General features: G+C 41.4%; 1 protein-coding gene across 2 annotated transcripts; it reads left to right on the top strand.

The window, feature by feature from the left end:
* Positions 1–856: 856 nt before the first annotated feature.
* LOC311042589 (BAR/IMD domain-containing adapter protein 2) lies at positions 857–24,563 on the top strand. 2 transcript variants are annotated; one of them, XM_084053401.1, is made up of 15 exons: positions 857–923; positions 6,103–6,243; positions 6,678–6,753; positions 6,972–7,058; positions 9,549–9,610; positions 10,452–10,523; positions 11,538–11,675; positions 15,353–15,505; positions 16,121–16,297; positions 17,407–18,127; positions 18,439–18,652; positions 19,271–19,336; positions 20,992–21,247; positions 21,336–21,376; positions 21,616–24,563. In XM_084053401.1, the coding sequence occupies exons 2-15, from the start codon at positions 6,196–6,198 to the stop codon at positions 21,686–21,688; spliced, it is 2,184 nt and encodes a 727-aa protein (XP_083909527.1). In that variant the 5' UTR covers positions 857–923; positions 6,103–6,195; the 3' UTR covers positions 21,689–24,563. The 2 variants fall into 2 exon arrangements, with proteins under 2 accessions (XP_083909527.1, XP_083909528.1); XM_084053402.1 differs by lacking the exon at positions 857–923 and adding an exon at positions 1,772–1,859.
* The last annotated feature ends 814 nt before the right edge of the window (positions 24,564–25,377 follow it).

Here is a 25,377-nt window from a genome sequence, read left to right as displayed (position 1 = left end):
ATAGTCAAGTGATCAAGACTGATCCGTCCGATTTTTCATATTACATCCTTGCATTCCGAATTTCCGAACATTGCTGGCCCACAATAACCTACCTGACCTGGCGGAGACCTGTGCTCTGAGGAGCACTTTTTCTAGTTTCATTTGGTTTTAGGGTTGATTGTGTCATGGATTTTTAGGCCTAAATTAAATTAATTCCAACATGTAATGAATGCATGACTGTGTAGCTACAAGCCACATATTTTGTGTTTAACTATTAAGACCTATAGTTAAACACAACTTGTCCTTTGTTTGGACAAGTTGGCCATGCATGATATGTATTCCTTAATTCTGCTGAGGTCCCTGCGTCTTGTAAAGTAGCCTATGTTTCCTCAAACTAAATTAATGGCTTCTGTGTTCTGTTCAGTGTTCTTTTGAGAACGAATTGAGAGGAATGCGTGCTGCTGGCATAAGAGAGAGAGGGCCCAGGGTATGGTATGGCTGCAGTCAGAGAGAGGCCGGTGTGATTATGGCCGTGTGTCTTCTGTGAGTTGCGCGGGATCCGGATCCGCTCGCTGTCTTGGGTCTAAAAAAAAAGAAAAAAGTTCAAGTCATTATTCTTCTACCCCCTGGTCGTCTATTCAGCCGGGCTCCCCGTTACCTCATTGTTATTCTGCCCGAGTGAGGGAGAGAGGGAGAGAGAGGAGTGTTGAAAGAGAGAGTACATTGTCTGTCAGGGGAGAGAGAGTGTGTGTGCTGTGTGGTGGTTGAGGGAGAAGGAGGTTTTCAGCGGTACAGGCTCAGGGATCCTAACGGTTCTGAGCTGAGGTCTGATGGTGGTCTCTCTCCCCTGGTCCTGGTCCTGGTCCCTGGAGGCATGCTGCTGATAATCGGCTCAATGATGAGGAGAGGTACTGAACGGCACCAAAAATCTGACCCCGATTCCTGTGAGTAAAAAAAGAGAGAGAGAGTGGGAGAAAGTGTGTGTGTGTGTGTGTGTGTGTGTGTGTGTGTGTGTGTGTGTGTGTGTGTGTGTGTGTGTGTGTGTGTGTGTGTGTGTGTGTGTGTGTGTGTGTGTGTGTGTGTGTGTGTGTGTGTGTGTGTGTGTGTGTGTGTGTGTGTGTGTGTGTGTGCGCGCGTGTGTGTGCGTTGCCATCTTTTGTGAGAGGAATAGGCAAACAGGTCTAGGAAACCAAGCCTAAAAGAAGCAAGTAGGCCACATGAGCACTTATAATACTATATGTTGCATCGGCTATTTTCTAAAACTATTGAAATAAAATGTGGAATATTTGGAATATTTTTGAAACATTCTAAGAACACAAATGCTCCCTGGCACAAACAAAACACTTTTATTTGAGAACCTCTGGTTTAAAAAAAAAATTAATTAAACATTTGGGAGCAAGCCTAAATAAGCAACACGTTTAGAAACGATAAGGCCAAAAGACCGCAACTACCAATCTTTACAAGCAACTTTACAAAAAAATGAAGCCCAAAGTCGCTTATAATACGCTGACATGGCAACACTGGTGAGCGAGAGAGAGTGGGAGAAAGTGTGTGTGTGTGTGTGTGTGTGTGTGTGTGTGTGTGTGTGTGTGTGTGTGTGTGTGTGTGTGTGTGTGTGTGTGTGTGTGTGTGTGTGTTGGGGGGGGGGGGGGTCGAGGGGGTAGGCAGGCAAAGAGAGAGAGAGAGAGGGGCATTGGAGAGGAGGGGGGTTGAGATTTAGTGCAGGGGCGAATGAAACAACCCCCACTAAACGAATAAAGGGGTCGGGAAAGAATTTGACAGAAAAGAAGGGGTGTTTTTACTGTTCATTAAACACTGTTAAGGCACGATCAGGATTCAGGAGGTATTTTTGGTTTCCAACAATAATGAGCACAGAAAAGGTATGTAGACACTTTTTTTCATCAACTGTTGCATTTTATGAAGTGATATTGTTTGAGATCAACAGGTAGCGGCCAGAGAGAGAACTGCCCACGTTTTACATAGAAAAGCCGTTGCCCCTGTTAACAGTGATGGAAGAAGTACTCACATTTTTTTTACTTAAGTAAAAGTATCAATACCCTATTGCAGAAATAGTCTGTTACAAGTGTACGTTTGGTAATACAAATTTATTTGAGTAAAAGTACAAAAGTATTGGCATCAAAATATACTTAAAGTACCAAAAGTAAAAGTACTCATTATGTTGAAGGTCCCATTTCACAAGTCTTCAATGTATAAAATTCCTTTGAAAATAGCAGATATACAAGCTCACAATGGCAAGGCATGGCAAGGCATTGTGAGCTTGTATTGGCTGTTTTCAAATGGCCGAAATGTATATGGCTGAAGTGGTTAATGTATATGTTACTATATAATAATCAAGTAACTAAGTCATTAAAGAGTAGAAGTAAACGTAGTGACATTTTAAATATTCCAGTAAAGTAAAAGTAGGCTACATCAAAATTGTACTTAAGTACAGTACTTGAGTAAATGTACTTAGTTACTTTACACCACTGGAAATAAGCAGGTCCCTGACATTATCACTATTCCATTTTAGTTTACTTACTTGCAGGCTTCAGTAATTTGAATGACTTTTACCCAGCAGACTGAATTATTTTCAGGAGATAGTCATGTAAAGCAGTGGTTCTCAACCACTAGTGGTCCGAGACCACTAGTGGTCCTTGAGGGGGTTCCAAGGGGTCCCCAGCCAAATTTATAGTTAGGGACCAAATTGACCTTTATGTGTCTGTAACTCTGAGAGTGTACAAATGGAACCAAATGGACCCTACCGGGTCCATTTGGTTCCATTTGTACAGTCTCAGAGTTAAATGAACACTAATGATGATGATACAGTGTAGATTTGGGACCCCAAGAAATGAAAATGGTTGAGTCCCTGGCATGTCTTTTCAAATGGGGGTCCGTAGGCTAATATGTGTCAATTTGGGGGTCCTTGACACGAAAAAGGTTGAAAACCACTGATGTAAAGAATGGAAAATGTTTCAGTCATGCTTATTTCCTTTTTTTTCTTTCTTCTGATTTCAGAGAGCAATAGTTGTGCTGTTGTTATTGCACAGCTTCATCAACTATCTATGTTATACAGCACCATAAAAAAGAAGAACGTTTTTTGTTTTGATACAAACTTTAATCAGCTAATTTATGTTACCATCCACTGAGTAGGCTGCTGTATCCATTTGAAAATCAACTAAATGAAAGGTACACAGATTTGTATCAACCACCCCCCCCCCCTCCCTCATCTGATGTTTCATTAGACAAATAATTATGACAGATCTTTATTATCCTCCTCTGCAACTCTGACAACAGGACATTGTGGAGATTCATTCCACAATATCCCCATTGAAAGGTAGTCAGCTGAGGTTCATTGCCCAATATTTAAGAACCCTTACTTACCACATTCCTTACAGTGTTACTACTGGCTAATAACTGTAGTATGTGTTACAGTTTCAAATGAATGTGAATCTTTCATTTTGGCAGAAAGAGGACCGGCACCTAACAGAAACTGAACATATTTGGATGTGTACCTAACCCTGTTTGTTTGATAAGTTTTATCTTCCTTTATACGTGTTGCATTATCATCGCAGCCAGAAAAATACAACTTTATTTCAATACAATAATAAATCAATAATACTACAATAATACAAGGTTCTTGTGCACGCTAGAAACAAAAACATTTTGCTTACATATTTGGTTCTCAAAGTGGGGTCCGGAGACCGCCAGGGGTCCTTGGGGGGTTTCCAGGGGGTCCCCAGCAAAATGTGGTAATATAGCGTCACAATCATTTTAATGTCTCTAACCATATTTTATACATTGGCTATGAGCTTGTAGATCTGCTATCTTTGAAAAATCTTAAAAATGTGTGCAAATCTTTGAATATATATATTTTTTTTAAAGCGAACATTTTAACTGAAATCTTTGCTTATGGGGGTCCCTGGCACAAAACGTTTTTGAGATGGGGGGTCCGGAGCCAAATACATATCATTTATTTTTGGGGGTCCTTGACATGAAAAAGTTTCAGAAGCATTGGCTTAGATAATGTAGTTAGCAAATGATTGACCACTAACCAGTTGCTCACAGACAAACATTGTTCCTTTATTGATGCAGCCTCCTAGAGGTTGGAAACCAAATGTTTTTGATCATACCCCATAGGCTTATCTGTTAACTAAGACAATGAGAAAATAGCATTTGATCATTATTAACGATTAACGTGATTGCGAACAAGGAACTGCCCCAGCGAATGGAACACACTGTCGGGATTTCCCGACAGTGTGGGGAGGGAGTCGGCTTGAACCATACACTATAAAGTGGACGACTGAAGGTAGCTGTTTGGCACTCTGTGTTTGGGTTACTTTGAGCAAAGATCAAATCCAGTGTCTCCTCAGCCATGAATTTGACCGAAACATCCACAGTAACCGTGATTGGTGGCTGAGATTTTCCCATGTTTGATATGTCAAGTTCCTGGAGCAGCTGATTTTTCTGAGCAATATGGCTCTGACACCTGTACTGTTTGCTACTGGCTGCTTGGAATGTTGGTGAAACAAAAACAATTGAAATTGTATCATTAGTGGCTTACTGTACGCCAACCACCCTTCCTCTGAATTACTGCTGCTACTGTAGGCTTGCGCATTGAGTTGAACTTATTCATTCACTGCAGGACTAAACGGTGGCTTTAATGAACAGGAGTCTGGAAATGTTTTCTTTGTCATATAACATTACTTGATATGGGTCAAAGTTTTCCCCTGTAATCGGTCTGTGATAACAAAGGAGGGCTGTGCGAAGGAAAGTTGGGTTGAGTGAGCCTTTTGGCCACCTAATCCAGGCCGAGGAATTCCTTTGGCCTCAGAAGCGCTTTGCCTTGATCGTCCCCTCTGCCAAGGAAGCACGTCTGTCCCCATGTTTGTTCAGCGTCCTGACACTCGGGTCCTGGATTGGAAAAGTCCATTGTTCTTATCTGAAATGGTACAACTGCTCTGACACACAGACACAGAGAGAAATATTTGGGTTGCCTTAATGCTGTAAAGTGATAATGGTGGAACTGGCAAGTGAGACGTGTGAAGTAAGGACAAGCCGGGGACAATAACATTGTTGACTTCAGTGCAAGCATAACACAGTCTGGCTGGTCCTAGTTGCGATCTGGTCATGGATTCCTAAACCCAACCCCTTCGAACAAGTGACGCTCGGCAAACAGGATGCATTTTCAACTGCAAGGTGTTGAGATGTGGGAAAAAAACCCTTCATTTTGACCGGTAAACACAGCTTTCATAATAGGTGTTTCTATGGGCCAGCATGAAGTTAGCTGTAGGATACAATTGATATCCATGCTGGCACACCCTGACACCTAAATGAAGCACACCCACAATTAATGTCATTACCTTCTGCATTTACCTGTCAAAATGTATTTTGTGAAAAGGCTCCATGGCACTTGACTCACTGCACTGTCTCTTGCCTGTAGGCTACTCACACAGGGCTCTTTCAATCACTCAGTCATCATCTGTGTGTGTTTGTGACTGCAAGCCAAACTGCAAAGCCATTGTGGATGTGATCACTGTGTGTGTGTGTGTGTGTGTGTGTGTGTGTGTGTGTGTGTGTGTGTGTGTGTGTGTGTGTGTGTGTGTGTGTGTGTGTGTGTGTGTGTGTGTGTGTGTGTGTGTGTGTGTGTGTGTGTGTGTGTGTGTGTGTGTGTGTGTGTGTGTGTGTGTGTGTGTGTGTGCGCGCGCTGCTGTATTTGTGATTGTACTGTTTCATAGGATGGGGTCACAGAAGGGCAGTGGCAGTGAGATGTGGACGTGTACAAGCAGAGTCAAATATTCCCCCTATCATTTGATCCACATTGTAGAACTGCATCGCAGATTTCATTTGGTAGCATACCTACGTCCCCACTGTCCTTTGTTCCCAGGACGGGTTGAGGGGGCGCTCGCTTTGGTTCACATGACCACCTATTCTGTGCACCACGGCTTGACAACTCGGGACGGGGCACTCGATGCGCAAGGCCACCGACTGCTTGGTTTGGTGCACCTGCCTTGCTGAGTGAACCGAAAAACATGGCAATGACAGACCTACATATTTCTATGCAAATAGTCTGACGATGATGGCATTTATGTAACCTATGACTTTGTATCTTTTTGTTGTTTTTAGGGGATTGCTGTTTGTCATAAAGCCTAGGGTCGTGGGCAGCAGGTGGAGAAGACAGTACAACACATAAAGACAGCAGTACATTAGGAACCAATCATGTCTCGCACCGAAGAGGTCAACAAGATGACAGAAAATGTTTATAAGGTAGGATAAACCCGTCCATCACTATGTCTGTCTTGTGCATAATTTACACGCCCACCGAAAAGAGCTTATCTACAAGCTCGCAACACATCGCGAGCTTGTTGATCAGCTATTTTTGGCACGTGACACTGGTGCACAACTACATATAAATCAGGCTTTACTGTGTGTGTGTGACTGTCTGTCAGTATTTTTGTTTGTCTGCCTGTTTTGTCATTGTCAGTCTATATACAGTATGTCTCTCTGCCTTTCTGTTGATCTGTCTATCTTCTCCTGTTTGTCTTCAAACAATGAAATCTGTGTATGAACGTAGCGAGGCGAGTGCCCTAATTTTGTGCTCCTAATGGAAGTGATGTCCCCTTTTGGCGACACATTCTCCAGACCGGCATCCAATTTGGCCTCCATAAAAACACGCTGTATGTTTGTGCTCTTTCACACAGGGCATCTTGGACCAGTTCAACCCCAGTCTGAAGAACTTTGTGACGATGGGAAAGAACTATGAGAGAGCCCTGACAGGTCCGTGAACCTCATTAAGAAGAAAAACATCGGGAAAACATTTCCGTTAATTTGTTTGACTATTTTAAGAATACGTTTTTTTTTATACACAATGTAGCAATATGAACAACAGCAAACTGTTCACGGGAAAGACCCATGAGTCCAAACCTGAGCATGTCATATAATGATGGTCAAACCATGTAGTAGCATTCTTCTAAAGCGTGCTATATCTTCCTCAGGAGTGACGGTTGCTGCCAAGGGATACTTCGACGCGCTGGTGAAACTGGGAGAACTTGCCAGCGACAGCCAGGGTTCCAAAGAGCTGGGTGAGTGTGTGGGCGGGCGAGAGAGAGAAAGAGAGAAAGGGAGAGAGAGAGAGAAAGGCAGAGAGAGAGAGAGAGAGAGAGAGGGAGAGAGAGAGAGATGGAAATTTGGATTTTGGATTGGATTTGTTGGATCTAAAAGCCAAAGGTGTGAAGAGTAAAGCCTAAATTACATTAATGAATTCACTACAGAGACTTAAGTGGGAGGTTGAAACAATGTTACTGTACTAGTACACGCATTCAACAAATGGAAGCGGAGTGCGGTTTGAAGGGATGAGACGGCATGAGGAACAGAGAGAGAGAGAGAGAGAGAGAGAGAGAGAGAGAGAGAGAGAGAGAGAGAGAGAGAGAGAGAGAGAGAGAGAGAGAGAGAGAGAGAGAGAGAGAGAGAGAGAGAGAGAGAGAGAGAGAGAGAGAGAGAGAGAGAGAGAGAGAGAGAGAGAGAGAGAGAGAGCCGAAAGGGAGAGAGGGAGTGAGTAGAGTCATTGTTGAGAGATTAACAACACCACATGATCTCATTGTAATGCTGAAAACAGTGGGGGAGGCAGGCGGGAGGGGAGGGGAGGGGGTCACCACAGACCACTGTGCTGTGCTGTGTGAGGGTGGGAGGCAAGGAGGGGAGAGACACAGACAGACTCACAGCTGAGCTGACATCCAGAGACCCAGGGGCGGGGGCTGAAACCATGCAGCCTCACACAGTGCAATAACACGTTCAGATCAGATAAAAATGGCACGATAAGACATAATTTATGCAGCATATTCACTGATTTAACCACTTTCAACCTGGAGTCCCCAGTCTGGGCATGTCATTGTAGGTGAAGGTTTCAAAATATTGGAAAATAAGAATTTGAATATTTTCAAAACATATCCAAATTAACAACTATCAAAAAAGTTTACAGTATAGGTAGTACTGTATATCGTTGCTGTCGGGCAGAAACCTTGTATGTCCTTTTTATGTTTTTTCATACTTCCCGTATCACACAAAAGTAGCACAAATTGCCATATCTAGCAAAAAGTAGCAGGTACATAAAATCACAGTATCGTGTGCATGGTTAAAGTGACATTGTTAAAGAAAAGAAAAAAAAACAGAGCATCAGGTATATATAAAATAAAATAAAAAACAGCAGCAGGTAGCCTATGTCATTTGATGTAAATGTGAAAATATGACAAAATTGGTGTAAACATAATATAGATTTGATTGTTCTCACACAACATCAATTCAATATGTTTTACACCACTGTTGGGCAAGCTACTTTACTCTTCTTATAAAGTAAGTGAGCTAAAACCTTTGAAATAAGTACCTATAGTTAGTTACACTTCAAGTTATGTAGTAAAAGTAGCTACCGGTAGCAACATTTAATCTACTTCGTACCTCCTGATGTGGTTGCTATGTGGCAGAGGACATGTTTACGACATTGAGTAATTGAATAAAACATTCAGCTGTACATGGAGACAGAGAATTCTCTCTAGTGATATAAAACTTTTGTCAAGCTACCCAGGCACAAAGATAAATGGTGGAAGAAATAGCTGAACTACAGTACGTGAAAGTCGTGAAGCTATCCACCATGCAGCTTCTGGGAAATATACTACCGCCCAACACTGTTTACACCAGTCTCACCAAGACAAGTTATTGTACACCTGTTTAAATAAGATGATTATGATTATTTTGAGAAATTGTCGTAGGTGCCTATTCAGCCATTATGATACACGTATGCAAGACCATAGTGATGCGCGGGTTGACCCGTAACCCGCGGGACCCGCGGGTCAACCCGCGGCGCGGGTGGGTCAAGTCAGAATTTCGGAGGCAATTATGCGGGCTGCGGGTGAGCGGGTCAGCCGCTCACACACGAAAAAAAATAAAATAAATCACATGCTCTTGTTTTGTCTTTATTCCTAATAAGAATAAGAATAATAACAATAAAACTGTTTGAATACACTTGGGGATTATTTTCTAACCATGATTTTACAGAATAAAAGAAAAATCGCGGGTCGCGGGGCGGGTTGAGCCATAGATTTATATATGGGTTCGCGGGGCGGGTTGAGGCGGGTTGGGTTCCGTCGCGGGGCGGGGCGGGTCATGGAAAAACCCGACCCGCGCATCACTACAAGACCAGTATGAGTGCTCCCCCCCAACACATTTAAAAAAGAAAAAAGTGAAAATAGTGGATCTACTTGCAGATCCACTATATTAGCTATATTGGAAATGGGCTTAAGTGATAACATATTTTTCCACCCCCAATTCTTTCTGAAATTACACCTTTGCTTGAAAGCAAATTGTTTGAGAACCACTGATGTGAAGAACCAGTTATAATAGTGCTCAAACACAACTCTCAGTTTCCAGAAATGAACATCCCGTCAGCTACTGTATAACCGCTTCTGGAGGTTGTCAGGAATGACAAGCAGCAGCAGCAGCAGCAGGCTGTTTCTGCTTCCACAATCCTGTGTTTTATAAAACGTCTCCTTTGTTTCCTGTGCTCCTCCGTCTCCTTCCAGGAGACACCCTGTTTCAAATGGCTGAGGTCCACAGACAGATCCAGGTGCAACTGGAAGACGTGGTGAGTGTGTTCAAGCACTGTTCAAGTGCCAGTAGGTTACAGTGTTCATAGGCTATAGTGCTGATATTTGCTGTATATCTAAATTATATAAAGGTTCTGGTATTCTCAGTGGTGGAAAAAGTACTCAAATTCTTTACTTAAGTAAAAGTACCAATACTGCAATATAAAAATACTCTGTTACAAGTAAAAGTCCAGAATTCAAAATTTACTTGAGTAAAAGTACAAAAGTGTTGGCATCAAAATGTAGGGGATGTGGGCTTGTAGATCGTCTATTTTCAAATAGCCTAGGTATAAAATAGGGCTAAAGTGGTTAATGTATGTTTCATTATGTCATAATTTATATCTGAAAAGTAACTAGTAACTAAAGTTTTCAAATATATGTAGTGGAGTAAAAGTACAATATTTGCCTCTGAGATGTAGTGGAGTAGAAGGAAAAGTATTGGAAATACTCAAGTAAAGTACAAATACCTCAAAATTGTACTTAAGTAGAGTACTTGAGTAAATGTACTTAGTTAATTTCCACCACTGGGTATGCTGTACATCATCGCTAGTGGGTAGTTCCAATGTAATTATATAGTCACAAGCTCTTATTAATGCTTTTCATTGGATACATATTTATAAAACCCACAGATGATTTAACCACTTTAACTTTCACTTTGAATTTTCTTTTTTTAAATAGCGAAAAATAGCAGATCTGCAAGCTCTGTGTTGTGAGTTTATAGACGGATTGTTTTTTCTAATTTTGTGCGACACTGCTGTACAACGAAGTAGGGCGTTAATGCAAATAAAAACCTAAAACGTTTAAATATGTATACCGTATGTGGATAATGTCCCTCAACAGTTGAAGCTGTTTCATTCGGAGCTGCTGGCCCAGCTGGAGCAGAAGTTGGAGTTGGACATCAAATACCTTACAGTAAGTTGAGCTGCAAAGCGATTGTTAAACTACTGTCTGTCCTTGTGTAGCATGTCTGTGAAACTGTATGTGTACACGACTACAGTATGTCATTCTGTCCACAATGACTCCATACACTGTATCATTCATTAAATCACAACACAAGGCCATGAAACGTCATATATTAGATCAGGGTTTGATTTGTAGAAAAAAATTAAAGGGGGGAGGGCATTTTCTTAACCACTTAAACCCTTTTAAGTGGTTAACCCTACTTTGACAAGGGCTCTATACTTAGTCAGATCCTTTTTTCCCTCTACACCAAATCTCGTCAGTGAAAATAGCCGATCTACAAGCTCTACAAGCTTGTGACCTTGTAGATCGTCAATTTTGCCGAATGTTCCCTTAAGAATAGGGTTCAAGTGTTTAAGCCCTCTATACATCATTGTATGATGAATGGCGATAACCGATCTACAAGCTCACATTGTGACTTGTTGTGAGCTTGTAGATTTGTTATTTTTGAAATTTTGCAAAAAAGAAAAGAAAATTTGCCCAAAAGAGCAACATCAGGGTTAATGTATTTATTTTGTGTGTGATTTGAGATTTTATCAAACATATTAGACAGTCACATTTCTTAAAAGGAAATGCATGTATCTAATTCAGTCTGACCAGGGATAAAACATATCCCCATATCAAAAGCAGAGGCTGGGATGAGGGATGTATAGATGGTGCAATTTGATGGTCACGGTCAAGAAGGTCAATTATTGATGAACACATTGTTGTACCTAGTCACTTCTGATCTCTTCGTGGGAGAAGCTGTGATTGTAATTTGCATCATTAGGTATTTCTCCAAGCCATTTTCTGACACTTATCAATCATCACTCCTTCTCTGTCTCCCTGTCTCTCTCTATCTGTTACTCTTTCTCTCCATGTCTGTCTATCTTTCTCAATCTCTCTCTCTATATATATACATATCACCCCCCCTCCCCCTCTCTCTCTCTCACCCTCACCCTCTCTTGCTCTGCCTGTGTGTCTCAGGCCACATTAAAAAAGTACCAGAGTGAGCGGAAGTCTAAGACGGAGTCCATCGAGCGCTGCCAGTCTCAGCTGAAGAAGCTGCGCAGGAAAAGCCAGGGCAGCCGCCACCCCAACAAATATGGTGACAGAGAGATGCAGGTAACGGAGCCTACACCTGCCCAACAGTTCTGTGTACTCTGTCTCTCTTAAAGCTGTAAAACTGTTCTTTAGTCATTAAATACTTATTTTATTTAAAAGGTACGTGCACAACTGCTGTGGTTCCAGTTGGTCTTCTATTGAGACAAAGATCAAAGTGTAATTTCCCCCAAGCTCAACAGTAGAAATCTTAGCACTCGTGTGTAGGACCCGGGTTCAAATCCCGGGCACGACATGAACGTCATGCATTGCGGCTTTAAATGGGTGACTTAGGCAGTTTTGAACCTGAATCCCATGGTTCTATTGTGAGGAGGACGAGAAAGCTGTCATAATATAATATATAATATCTTTGCTGTCGGGCAGAAACCTCTTATATCCATATTTTTTTCATAAATTAATGCCATACTTCGTCATACTACAGTGTCACACAAAATTTGCAAGAATAGCCGATCTACAAGCTCAAAATGCTCAAAATGAATTTGAATCCTGAAAAGCAACAGTTTTGGACATTTGAGGTTTCCACCTGATAGCAACGATATACAAATAAAGGTTATTATTATTATTATAACACCAATCCAACACAAATTCCCAATCCCAATGTGTTCTGGAGTTGAGAGAGATGGCTCACAAAGGCCTCTGGAAAGATTCCTGCGTTTTACGTAGGTTGACAAAGTCTTTCCAGAGGCCTTTGAGAGCGGAACACATTTGGAGGTTTTATGTGTGTGTGTGTGTGTGTTGACATATTTTCCTGAACCATAGCTGAAGTCGCCCCTTGAGTGAAGTTTCACACCCTTTCAATGTTCTTTTTTGTTTTGTTATTTTCAAGGAGCTGTACTTACCATTACACTGAATATCGTTGCTGCCGGGTCCCTGAAAACCGTTACTTTTCAGGAAATGGAAAAAAAGAACCTGTGTTCCAATGGATCCAATGTAGTTATTATTTAGTCACAAGCTCTTGTTAATACTTTTAATTAGTGAAATATTTAAAAAAAAACACAAAGAAACGTGCCCACATTCAACCTGGCGACCCTATTTTGGGCATGTCATTATAGGTGCAAACTTATAATCTTCAAAACATTCAAAAACAGCTGATCTACAAGCACAGTTTGAACCACTAACTCAAGATAGACAAGTTAACAGTGTGTGTGTGTGCTTGTACAGTATAGTATGAATACGAGTGTGAGTGTGCATAGCCTATTATAAGCATGTTTCATAAGGATCATTATTACAGTATGCATCACAGAACAGATACATAGCATAGAGAGGTGCAGCCTAAAGTCTTATTCAGTGGTTCTCAACCTGGATCTGGATCAGGGCTCACTTGAAAAATATTGAAAGCGTTCATGGCCCACCCATCTGACCACTGAACAAGGCAGCCATTCGGCCAATCGATTGTGTTGCTGCTTGGATCAATGGAACTAACATAATATACTTCAAGTTCCTATTCAACTGTAACACAATGAAAACAAAGTTTTCAAGGTTTTGACGAAAAAACACCATGTATTTGTTTAATATTAATGTCAGATTTATATGATTAAAATCTTACTTGCAATATCTTCACGGCCCACCAATGTGCCCCGCCCATTGGTTGAGCATCACTGATCTCATTTATAGTTCAGGGTATGACTGTGTTGTTATCAGTAGTGGAAAAAGTACTCAAATGTTTGAAAATAGCCGATCTACAAGCTCACACCTATTTTCAAATAGCCTAGGTATAAAATAGGGCTCAAGTGGTTAATGTATGTTTAATATAATAATGTATGTATATCTGCAAAGTAACTAGTAACTAAAGTAGTGGAGTAAAAGTACAATATTTTCCCCAGAGATGTTGTGGAGTAAAAGTATTGAAAATTGGAAATACCCCAGCAAAGTAAAAGTACCTAAAAATTGTACTCAAGTACAGTACTTGAGTAAATGTACTTAGTTAATTTACACCACTGGTTGTTATGAGAAAATTATGCAATGATTGTTCATTTTTCAGTGAGCTACTGTAGGTGACAAGGGCACGGTGACTGCTTTTATTTGAGAGTAGAGAACGAAGCACTGATATAATCCTTCACACACTTGGATCCTCTTTTATGCAGCCGGATAACCAGCTTTACTCCAGCATTATGGGGATTAAAAGGTAGAGTTATGCGTGTGTTTGTTTGTGTGAGAGAACCAGGGACCTTTTGTTAATAAGATTAATGAACGACGCGCAATCTGACTCAGCTGATCTCCCTGGAGAACAAGTAACTTAGTATTTTTTTTTACTTGGAGAAATCAGGGCGATATCAGAGGCAGGGAGGGGCGTTCAGAGATCTGGAGCGAACGAATGGGGAATTGAACGGGAGGAGAGAACAAGGGAAGGAAAAGGTCAGGGGGGGTTGAGGGACAATATTTGGCGATTTGGATTTTGTTATCATTGCTCAGCAGACAGGATGTGATGTCACAACTTCCTCTCTGTCCCGCGTTGTCCCTTTCTGTCCTTACAATATGTGTTAAAGTACGTTATGAATGGGCATGTATTTATAAAGTGATTGTGCATGCTGTGTGTGTGTGTGTGTGTGTGTGTGTGTGTGTGTGTGTGTGTGTGTGTGTGTGTGTGTGTGTGTGTGTGTGTGTGTGTGTGTGTGTGTGTGTGTGTGTGTGTGTGTGTGTGTGTGTGTGTGTGTGTGTGTGTGTGTGTGTGTGTGTGTAACGTGCATACGTTTGTGTTTGTGTGTAGACGTTACTGTGTATTCACATGTGTTGGAGTGTATCTGTTCTTTAAAGTTCAAGCTGCCTGTGAGTTTGTCTGTCTAGTCCTATGGGCTGGTGCCCAGTCCATAGGACCAATATGGAAATCCCTGACGTCAGTGCAAATTCTCTTGTGTGTAATGTCAGACCAGAGCTCGATCAGTGAGAGAGAGGTAGTGAGGGAGAGGGAGAACCTATATTACCCACGCAATAACCTGGCCAATACTGGTCACTGACACCAGGCAACGCTGATCAGCGCATTGCTTTGCAGCGTGTTGTCAGCACAGGCAAGCTGAATTTCTGCATGTGTACTGCAGTGTTGATTTTGACAAAAAAAAAAGATATAGTTTTAGTCATAGTCTTTTGAATAAAATCCCATTTAGTTTTTGTCATATTTTTATCGTCTGAAATGTTTTCGTTTTTGTCTAGTTTTAATCGACTAAATATAAGATTTTAGTCGACTAAATCTACAGTTGATTTAGTCGACTAAAATGTATTTTGTCGGGCCTTGATGGCGTCGTAATGGCTGATTTTACACTTGGTTGCATGCTGAAAATAGTAGATCTGTTGTGAGCTTGTAGATCGACTATTTTCAGAGCGCAACACCCGAGCGCAACCAAACATAAAATTACTTGTCTTTTAGTTCTACTGGATCTCTTCTCCACTATAGTCCCTCCCTAACATTTTAGTGTAGTTTATATTTGTTGACAAAACTGTCAATATATTTAGTCTTAGTTTTAGTCATCATAGCTTGGTTTTATTTAGTCTTTATTTAGTAGAAATCAACACTGGTGTACTGTATGTATATTTGTGTTTCTGTGCGCACCTGTGTGTATGCATACTGTGTGTACGTGTTTATACACATGACATGTTTGTGTGAGCGCCTATGTGCACATGTTTTGTTCTGTCTGTGCATGTACGCATGTCATTTGAACTGCAATGTGTCCAACTCTTTCTCTCAGTTTGTGGAGTTGATGAGTCGTCGCCAAGGTGAGCTGGACACGCTCGTCGCCGTGGGTTACAAGTCTGCGCTGACAGAGGAGCGGAGGAGATACTGTTTCCTGGTAGACAGACAGTGTTCTGTCACCAAGCTGCTCATGAACTACCACTGCAAGGTGAGACACATCAACAGACATGGCTGTAATCTTCATACATCCCAAATGTTCTTATACGTACTGACAATCCAAATCCTTCCCTGTACTGAAAATACGACGGCCCATTATTCCGACGTTCCGTACGTCCGAATGGCCACATTATAACTAACCCTATCCCTAACCCTAAGCTCACACTAACCTAACGGATATAGAATAATGGGATGTCGGAATTATGAGCAGACCCCGGAAATAAATGGTTGGAGAATTACCTTAAAATCATCTACCTCTTTGGTGATTGATCTGTCTTTTGTCAGGATTGGTTGATAATCTCAGTGAAAATCGTGCATTCCGTCTTTGTTAGCTGTTATTTGTCTGCATGGTTGTGGTGATCCATGGTTCGGCGTCGACCATTTATTTATGTTTTTGTTAAACAAGTCGATTACTTTGGCTTTCCATACCAAATGAAGGTACTTGCGACATATACTTCATGCACCTAATAGCAGCCTATAGTGTCTGGACGACACAGATGATAGATTAAATATAAAAGATTAGTAAAGCATGCAATGGCATTGTTTTTGGGTGGACCTTTAAGATGTCCATAACATTGTCCGTGTATGCTTTTAAACATTGTCACAGGTGAGAGAGCTCCTGTCTCAGAAACTATCGTCTTGGCAGCAGTCGTGTTCTCAGCCAACCAAGCTCCCGGAGCGGGCCCTCAACCTGCTGCGTCACACCGCCCCTCAGGGCTCTGGGGCTGCTGGGATGGCCGAGGCCCTCCGACACACCAAGCTGGGCTCCGCCCAGGCAGAGCAGGTGAGATGATCAGTGGAGGTTGTTCAGTGGTGGAAAAAGTATATACTGTACTCACATTTATTACTTAAGTAAAAGTATCAATACTGCAATGTAGATACTCTGTTACAAGTAAAAGTCCGGAATTCAACATTTACTTGAGTAAAAGTACAAAAGTATTGGTTTCAAAATGTACTTAAAGTACCAAAATTAGAAAGTACTCATTATGCAGAATGTCCCGTTTCACACGTTTTCAAATGCATAAAATGTAGATTAATCTTTTGAAAATAGCAGATCTACAAGCTCACAATGCGTCACGGCATTGTGAGCTCGTAGATCGGCTATTTACAAATGGACGAAATATTTATAGGGCTGAAGTGGTGAAAGTTTTCAAGTAATTGTAGTGGAGTAAAAGTACAATATTTGCCTCTGAGATGTAGTGGAGTAGAAGTAAAAGTACTGAAAATTGGAAATACTCCAGAAAAGTAAAAAATACCTCAGAATTGTACTTAAGTACAGTACTTGAGTAAATGTACTTAGTCACTTTACACCACTGGAGTTGTTTATATTGCGACAAAGGTTAGTCTCAGTTATTCAGCCAGACAGACTAGTGTTGCAATGAAGACCGCTCCATTCAGATATCATTCTTTACGCACCAGACACTTTTGCGCCCATGTTAATGAATGCCACAGTTCTGCATGGCTGTGCACGGACACTCTGCTTGCGCGCGTGAAGACATTTTTTTCAGCTCTGGGCGGAAGAAAACGCGAGGTCTGGCAAGCAGCAAATGACTCCATTGATATCAAGGGCAAACCATACCAATAAATGAATAGCTACACATTTTAGTTGGCCATTAGAACGGGAACATTTAGTAAGTCATTTACACTATCGACGGCATACTAGCTAGTCTACTGTAACACAAAAAAGAAAACTCATTCTGAAAAGTAATGAGTTATGTGAATAATGCTGATATCATAAATTTGAATATGACAACTATGCACACCGGCTGCTTTCTGTGAGCCACAAGTGTGCGCTCTCAGCTGTGTGACAGCTGAGAGGGTCTAAATGCTCATATTCTCTCTCTCTCTCTCTCTCTCTCTCTCTGTGTCTCTCTGTCTCTCTCTCTCTCTCAGAGGCTGTCAGTTCAGGAAGTCCCTCCGCTTTTGAATGGAGATTCCAACCGCTCCCACCAGCAGCAATCGCCACGCCCGCTCCCCTCCTCCTCTACCGCGCCAAGTGACACCTCCTCCTCCCCACCCGCCCAGGGCTCCCCTCAGACCACCTTCCACTCACTGGGCTCTGCTGGAGGAGATGATGGCGCTGCCGGTGCTGCTGGGGGCAGCAGTACCAGCACCAGCAGCGCTGGCGGCGGCTCGGCCAGTGCTTCCCCCCAACACACCAGCACGCCTCTGAGCGCCTCTGCCAGCCTACTGGCAGAGAGCAGCGCTGGCGGCACCACCAGCCCTAGCCCTGGTACATCCACCCTCACCACCTCCGCCTGTGCCACCAACCATCAGAGTACTCTCCTCCTGGCCACCAGCACCTCCAATCTGTCCCCCAGCCTCATCCCGTCCACGGTGCTGTCCCTCAGCCAGGCCAGCCCTGCGCATGGCACCCAGGCCGTCACCCTGTCCATCTCCCACAGTGCCCCACACAGTCCGCCGCTGCCCCATAGCGCCCCTCTCTCCAGGGCCATGACACCGGTGCAGCTGCTGCACCAGCAGGTCGGGGGGTGCGGCGCTGCGCCTCCGTCCCATAATCCCTTGCTGATGAAGGCGGCGGAGGTGTACGCGACAGCCACACTGCCACTGCCCAGGAGACCTGGCAACGAGATGAGGATGGGCGGCTTTGGGGGTACGTTCCACGTCTGCTCTGGCCCTTGTTTTCAAAATGAGAAATATTTCACATTTTATTCGAGGTGAAAAATCTACATCGCATACATTGTTCTTTACAATATATTCCTCACGTTCACACACACACACACACACACACACACACACACACACACACACACACACACACACACACACACACACACACACACACACACACACACACACACACACACACACACACACACACACATACTGAGCCTCTGGTGGTGCCCCATGATGTCTCCTCAGATAATGTCTCCTCAGATAAACACCTTCATCCTCTCCCTCTAGGATCCAGTCTCCCAAGGATGCTGCCCCTGACTGGACCAACTCGAGTGGAGGCTGTATTTGCTCACACCCCCGGAGTGTCAGACGGTGGAGCGGTTAGCGGTGGAGTCGTTAGCGGTGCTTGCTTACTTCACTTCCTGCCTGGCGATGGCATAACCCTCCTCATCTCAGAGCCAAGAGATGGGTGGCATTATGGTCAGCATGAACGGACCGGGCGGTATGTTTCCCTACATTACTAAACCCTTTAAAGAAGGATGGAACACAGCAATTGAATACAGAAATAACATATTCTACTGTATTTGTGGCACATTGATGTAGTAGGTATAAGACGCAATAGAAAACTCATTGAAATACCGTAATTACAGTGAATGATGTCTTCAGCAGTATTATGGTTGCCCTAAAAGCTTTTCATAGACGAGACAAGACAGCCTGCAGAGAGGAGTTAGCATTGTGGCCTAAAGCAATGCTGGCTATTTTATCTCATGTGTTTATGAAAGTAGGTAGCTGATATATTGCACTTTTACCTTAGCGCTAGGTATACTCTTGGTTGCTTGTTTTTACAGGAAATGCACTTAAGACCTCTGGTGATTAGTAGTTTCGTTCCCTACCTATGTTGAATGCACTTATTAAGTCGCTTTGGATAAAAGCGTCTGCTAAATGACTGTAATGTAATGGCCGTGCTTATGGGAGTTAACAGTGTGGGGTGGAACATGTGATTTTACCTATTGCTTATATGAAAGTAGTCTTTGCATAATAACGGATCACACTTGAATGCCTTTCTTTTTTGATTGTTTGTTGGTCATGATATGAATTGTAATGTATCCCTCATCAACAGGAAAGGCTGGTTCCCTTTCTCCTACACTCAAGCACACCCCAGTAACCATGACAACCTCAGCAGCAGGTCAGTCACACCAGAAACACACCGTATTCACAATATACTGAAACCTGCCATAGTTGAAAATATACTGACAAACGTATGTCAGAGTTAAGGCCTTAGCAGACAGGGTGTGATTTTTTAAATGAACACATGGTTCTCTATAACCTCATGGACACCGGCTACGAATTTGCCGTGCGGAAAGTGGCTGCGGCGGTGCGTTTTTTTTTTTCAATCGAACCCAGTTCGATTTGTACGTCTTTTCGCATGCGGTAAAAGCTGATTGACCAATCGCACCCTGTCTGCAAAGGCCTTTACAATGTACTGAAATATGTCATAGTTACTATATACTGAAATATGTCATAGTTTAAAAACACTAAAACATAGAAGAGAGACACACTGAAATATCTAACTTATAAATACAGAAATTCACCTTAGACAGACACCTTAGGAGGAACCATTAATGCCCTGAGCAAATCCTGAGTGTTCATTTTTACTTACACGTCTCTTTGTACACTTTCAGAGTTTTACTAAGAGTGCTGTGTATAATATCTGATTCACAGCAATCTGAATTGATGTTGTTGATGATTGATGTTGAAATCAATGTGGCTTTGATCCCGTTTCCATGCTTTGATCTCCGCAATATTCATGACATTCAGAGACATAAATGTGTTAGCTGCTCTGCTCACAGATTGTGGAATAATAACGTAGTTATTATTTTCCATGCTCTCCACCTTTCCGCTCTCTTAAGTCCACATCTTTCACCACCCTGTCTCGAAAGACTTCCTCTGCTCTCCAACAGCAACAGTGCTGACCAATTGACAAGAAATTGTGGTCTCTTCCTTCGCCGAACATATCCTGCCTCTCAAAAAAAGGACGCAAAGACACTTGAGGCTTCCAGATAAAACAGAGCACCTAGTAGAAACACCTCTATAAAGTCTCTCAAGCCAGATCTTTGACTATGGACTTAAAGTCTGGACCACATTATTTCTTAACAGGTTCAAGAGCCGCCTAATTTGACAGGAAGGGGTATTTTAACTGACATGCAAAACATCCAAATACAGTAGTGGTGGTTTACCGCCGGTTGATTCTGAAACGGTATTAACGTGTATCGTCAATAAGTGTGTACAAACTGTTCTGACAAACAAGTTGTTTCAATACTTGAAGCAGCTCCACTTTGAGTGCTAAACGTTATGGTGATTTTGCCACCTGGATTTCCACTTTTTGTTTTCAATATTTGTCTGTGAGATTTAGCCATTTCTGGCAGACACACTCTTCAGTGGACAAAGTGTGTGCCATCTCATTCTCTCCATGAATTAATTGCTATCTGGTTCCTCAGAGAGGAATTATAGAAGCTTGTACATCCTAACCTCCTCAGATAGCCTTTCTTTAGAACTGTCCATGGTACAATGCCGGCAGATTGATGAAATAAATAAACCTTGAATTTCTGACCATTGACACACAATGTTCGCGTTGGTGTCATTTGAGGTGATGTTCAGCTAGTTAGAAAATCTTCAAGGTGAAAAGAACTTTGGCAAGGGAATGCATTGGTTTTTCTCTGCAATTACTTCATTTTGTTTCCACAACAATTATGCCTTTAGGTTGAGAATGATATCACGGTGATAAAGGATTTCCTTTTTTTGTGTCTTACCTGTTCTTTCTGTGATACGCCTCCATAACAGCTCCCTGCTGTTGTCCAAGGCTAATAGTACCAGTACCGGTCAGCTAGACAAGCTTGGGTCTGGGGGTCTCCCAGCCCTTACCCCGGAGTCCGAGGAGGAGCGCTCCCTTCCTCCCCAGAGGGTCAGCACCTTCCGCCCACGCCCCTACAGCATGGCCGACACCAACCAGGTCAGCCTGAGGCCTCTCGGGAAAGGTCAAGGGGTGGAGTGGATGAGGCCACCCAGCCGACCCACCCTGTCAATGCTAATGCAAGAGGTACAGTATAAGTGCTTTGTCATAATGGAAGTTTAAGCTTATGTTTGACAAGGTGCTAATTTTTTTTATACCTCCTTCTGCATTCCAGCTCTCCTCCGATTTGGCTTCCCCACCACCCTCCCCAACCAGGTAAATATATTAAGGATCTATATTTATGATTATTATTATAAGATTGAGCTCCTTCAAATTTGATCAAAAACTCATGATGCCATCCTTAAAAATGTTGTTTGCACGCAAAGGTTATAAGGTCAGTTTGAGGCATCAGTGGCCCCTTGTGTTCTTTATTTTTGATATAATGTACTTGTGGATATTATTGCAGATAATATATTTTATGTGTGTCTTATACTTTTATCATCTCCTCCCTTTAGGACCAATCCATTTGCCCACGTCCGACTCAGAAAAACGGTCACCAACGATCGCTCAGCTCCCATCATTGAGTAAACAGTCCACACTCAACCCATGTGAAAATTAAATAGGCCTATAGAGTATATTTTGAACATTACTCCTGAAGGTAGCATATTGGTTTATTTAGATTATTTGGCGTAATATTTTAAATGTTTAATTTTACATTACAAGTACAAGGATTCAACAAGTTTTCAGAACAATTATACATGTGTGTCTGAGTGTAGACAAGAGTAGACAAGAAAATATTCAGAAATGGAAATGATCACATGTCCATATGTACTGTCTTTCATGGTTGATCTAACTGATGTCAGTTAGGTTTTAGTTAAAAAAAAATCTTCCAGGCTGTATTGATTCCACAGCTGTTGCCGAGAAGTTTTTTTATATTTAAAATTTAGCGTTAAAACACACTATAATATCGGATGTCTTGGAATTAAGTGTGGGGAGAGATATGGATATATCAAGGTTAGTCTTGTGTTATAAAACACAAGTGTAATGTAGTATGTTGATAGTGAGTAGGTCGTGCAGTATTAACTATCAACATAGCTAGCTCATGAACAACTAAATATAACACGTTTTTTCAACACATTTGTTGGGCAAAGTAAATTTAGCCTCAACATTATGAACCCTTAAACTGGGGTGTAAGCCTTTTTTGTATAGATTTTATTCTCCCTTTCACATAATCTGTATTTAGTTTTGTTTGTTTGTCTTTGTGCCAATATTGAAAAAGCATTATTATTTTTTAGTTCAACCCATTTAGGGACTGGCTCCTGATGGCAGGCTGTTCATTTGTGGTCAAATTTAAACTCACCACTATGAAGTAACAAGGAAAAGGACAGGTTCCTCCTTTAGAGTAAATGTTTGTTTTTCTTTTGTTTGCTTAGAATAGTCAAATAGTTTGTTTCATGGTTCCAAATTCAACGAAGGTGGCCGAGGAACATGAAATATGCTAATTTCATTTTTGATTTTAAATATTGTACAAATTGTTTCTATTTAAAATTAGGTTGATTGCTGTCTCTATATGTTCTATAACATTTACAACCATCTCTCTATTTTGAGTTTAGTTTCATTTTCACTTCACCAGTATATACGTATACGCAGTTAAAATACATATGATGGATGATTTGTGAATAATATGATTCCTAAAACTGGATTCCAGTTAATAAGATAAATTAATATTAATGTTAAGTGTTAGTGTATGTCAAGTTACTTATAAGTCTATCTTTTATGAGTGTGAACAACATTGTAGTACATACAATAGATCTAATAGATATCAGTGCATTAAATAAGCTGATGAATGTTTTATTTGATCTTTGAAGATCAAGTGCAAAAACAAATTCTACCCTTTAGTAGATCAGAGAAATAATTGTATTATTATAATTTTACAAAGTTAAAAACCCTCAACATTCCCTTCGCTGCAAGTGGAGCAAATGCTGCAAGGAAAATAGCTGAAATATCTCCACAGAAGCTTATTTCTGGGGTTTTACCTTGATAATTGACAGTTGAGAGATTGGATTATGTGTTTTTTTAATAAACAAGAGACGTGTTTTAGAAAAGGGTATTTGGTTGAGGGTATAATGTGTAAAGAATGAGGGAATGCAGCACCTAGGCTTTGGGTTTTGAGCCACCTTGATTCATTTTCAGTCCCAGATAAATACATAAAAAGATAGACAACATCTAGCTGATTGTAGTTGCACATTTTCCAAATCCAACTGCACAGAATCTTTCTAGAGAGACGTGAAAGCCAAGACTGACATCGGGATTGTGTTTGAAGTGGAGGAAGAACGTAACTTTGAAAGTGATGAAGAGAGTGTTTTGGAAGTTGAACGGCGTCTAAGCAAGTGTTAATGGTAAACTAGAGATAGCCACAGTAGTGTTTCTGCCCTGCCCAGTAGCTCTGTAGTCATTTTAACCATTTGAATTTCAGTCATTGTAAACTAAGACAGTTTCTTCTGTCCGGATTGCCATGTCTGGTGTATCATCAAAGCTGTCTTGCAGCAGAATTTCTATGATTTTCTCTATTTGTTTGCTGTGATATTATATTCAACAGATCACCCACCAGTGTTCTGTGGTAATGTTAGATCTTCTAACAGTACCTAAATGCCTTATTATGTCAATGTTAATGGTTATAGCAAAATCATAGAGCTAATGCTGATTTATGTTTGTAAAAAAAAAAAGTGCTTAAGAACAACCTATGACTGTATAACTTTGATTTGCCTTCTTTAAAGTGGCATTGCATTATGAGAACATTTTCACCTTTTAGCACTCAGCCCTGTAGTTCAGGAGCAATAAGCCTCCAGGGACCCAGACGCACGCGGTTCGATTAAAAAAAAACAACAAAAAAACAGCCTACTCCTTTGTACAACAAATGACCAAAATAGCCAATCTACAAGCTCACAATGTGTTGCATTGCGATGCGCTGTGAGCTTGTATTTCTGCTATTTTGACCAAAATAGGGACACCAAGGTTACTGTGGCTAACATCGATTTTTTATTAAATTATTAAACTGGGATATTATCAAATATGCAGTATGTCAAACTTATTAGACAGTCTACATTTCCCGAAAGGAAATGCATGTATTTAGTCTGGCCAGAAGTAGGGATATTCCCACCTGACATAAAAATAATGGCAGGTGAGATAATTAAATATTATTACATTGCGTGAACTTTTCCAAGTTATAACTATACGATATGTTTTTGTTCTTAGTTTTTGTGGTGGTAAATTTGGAACTCAGAGGCTTGATCACAGAAAAAGTGAAAATGTTCTACCGAGGTGAAATATTGATTTAACACTGCACACTAATTTCTACACTGTTCCTTGAGTCTGTCAAAGTGTATGGCAATGTAAACTGGCTGTACTTTTGTTGAATCTATAGAAACTTCTGGTGATTATTCAAGGCATTATTACAGTACATGCGGAATACTGTTAGGAAGGATGTTCCTCTCATGGAATATTGAATACTGACTTGTCTTTAAATAAATATTCTATAAAGGAAAAAAACAACCAGGTCCCTCCACTGTTACTAATGACTTTAATGTTGGGAAAGCAACCCAGCAATATTGTCTGTCTTTAATAGAAGAATCATTTAGTCATTACTGTCAGGGCCTTCCACAAGCAATATTGTCTGTCTTTAATAGATGAATCATTGAGTTATTACTGTCAGGGGCTTCCACAAGCAATATTGGCTGTCTTTAATAGAAAAATCATTGAGTCATTACTGTCAGGGCCTTCCACAAGCAATATTGTCTTTAATAGTAGAATCATAGAATCATCCATAAGGATACTGGACAAAAAAAGACATCCAAATAAACCACCCACAGTACTTCAGGTGTCTAGTATACTGTATGCCATAGCAGAAGTGGATTTTCTTGGTCTGCACTAAAATCCTGAGTGTTAATTTAACTCTGCGTGTGCAAATGGAACCCAATGGACCCGTAATTTAAAGCTGAGATTTACGTCCTACACGGGATTCGAACCCTGGTCTCCCGCGTATGTGTAGACATTTCTACTGCTAAGACAAGCTCATCTGCAGGTGAGATATTACGCTTTGAGCTCCATACCTGTTAGGGCCGGCCGTAGCTAACCTTGGTGGGTAGAGGCCTTCTGGTAGTCAGAAGTCACTGGTTCGCCTCCCTGCCCACCCATGTCTGTATGTCAGTGTCCTTGAGCAAGACACTTAACCTTAAAAGCTTACCCCACGCACTCATGACCATCTGAGCACCAATCAT

Source organism: Gymnoscopelus microlampas (assembly GCF_963454915.1).
Source record: "Gymnoscopelus microlampas genome assembly, chromosome: 3".
NCBI classification, from domain to species: domain Eukaryota; kingdom Metazoa; phylum Chordata; class Actinopteri; order Myctophiformes; family Myctophidae; genus Gymnoscopelus; species Gymnoscopelus microlampas.
The sequence above is the reverse complement of the archived record's forward strand: the minus strand, read 5'-3'. Positions and strand labels throughout refer to the sequence as shown.

What these genes read in the sequence shown, in the direction of transcription:
- LOC311042589 (XM_084053401.1), top strand. Translation starts at nt 6,196, where the DNA reads ATGTCTCGCACCGAAGAGGTCAACAAGATGACAGAAAATGTTTATAAG. An exon ending in AGGTGCAACTGGAAGACGTG is followed by an intron (nt 9,611 to 10,451) that starts GTGAGTGTGTTC and finishes GTCCCTCAACAG; the next exon opens with TTGAAGCTGTTTCATTCGGA. An exon ending in TCATGAACTACCACTGCAAG is followed by an intron (nt 15,506 to 16,120) that starts GTGAGACACATC and finishes ACATTGTCACAG; the next exon opens with GTGAGAGAGCTCCTGTCTCA.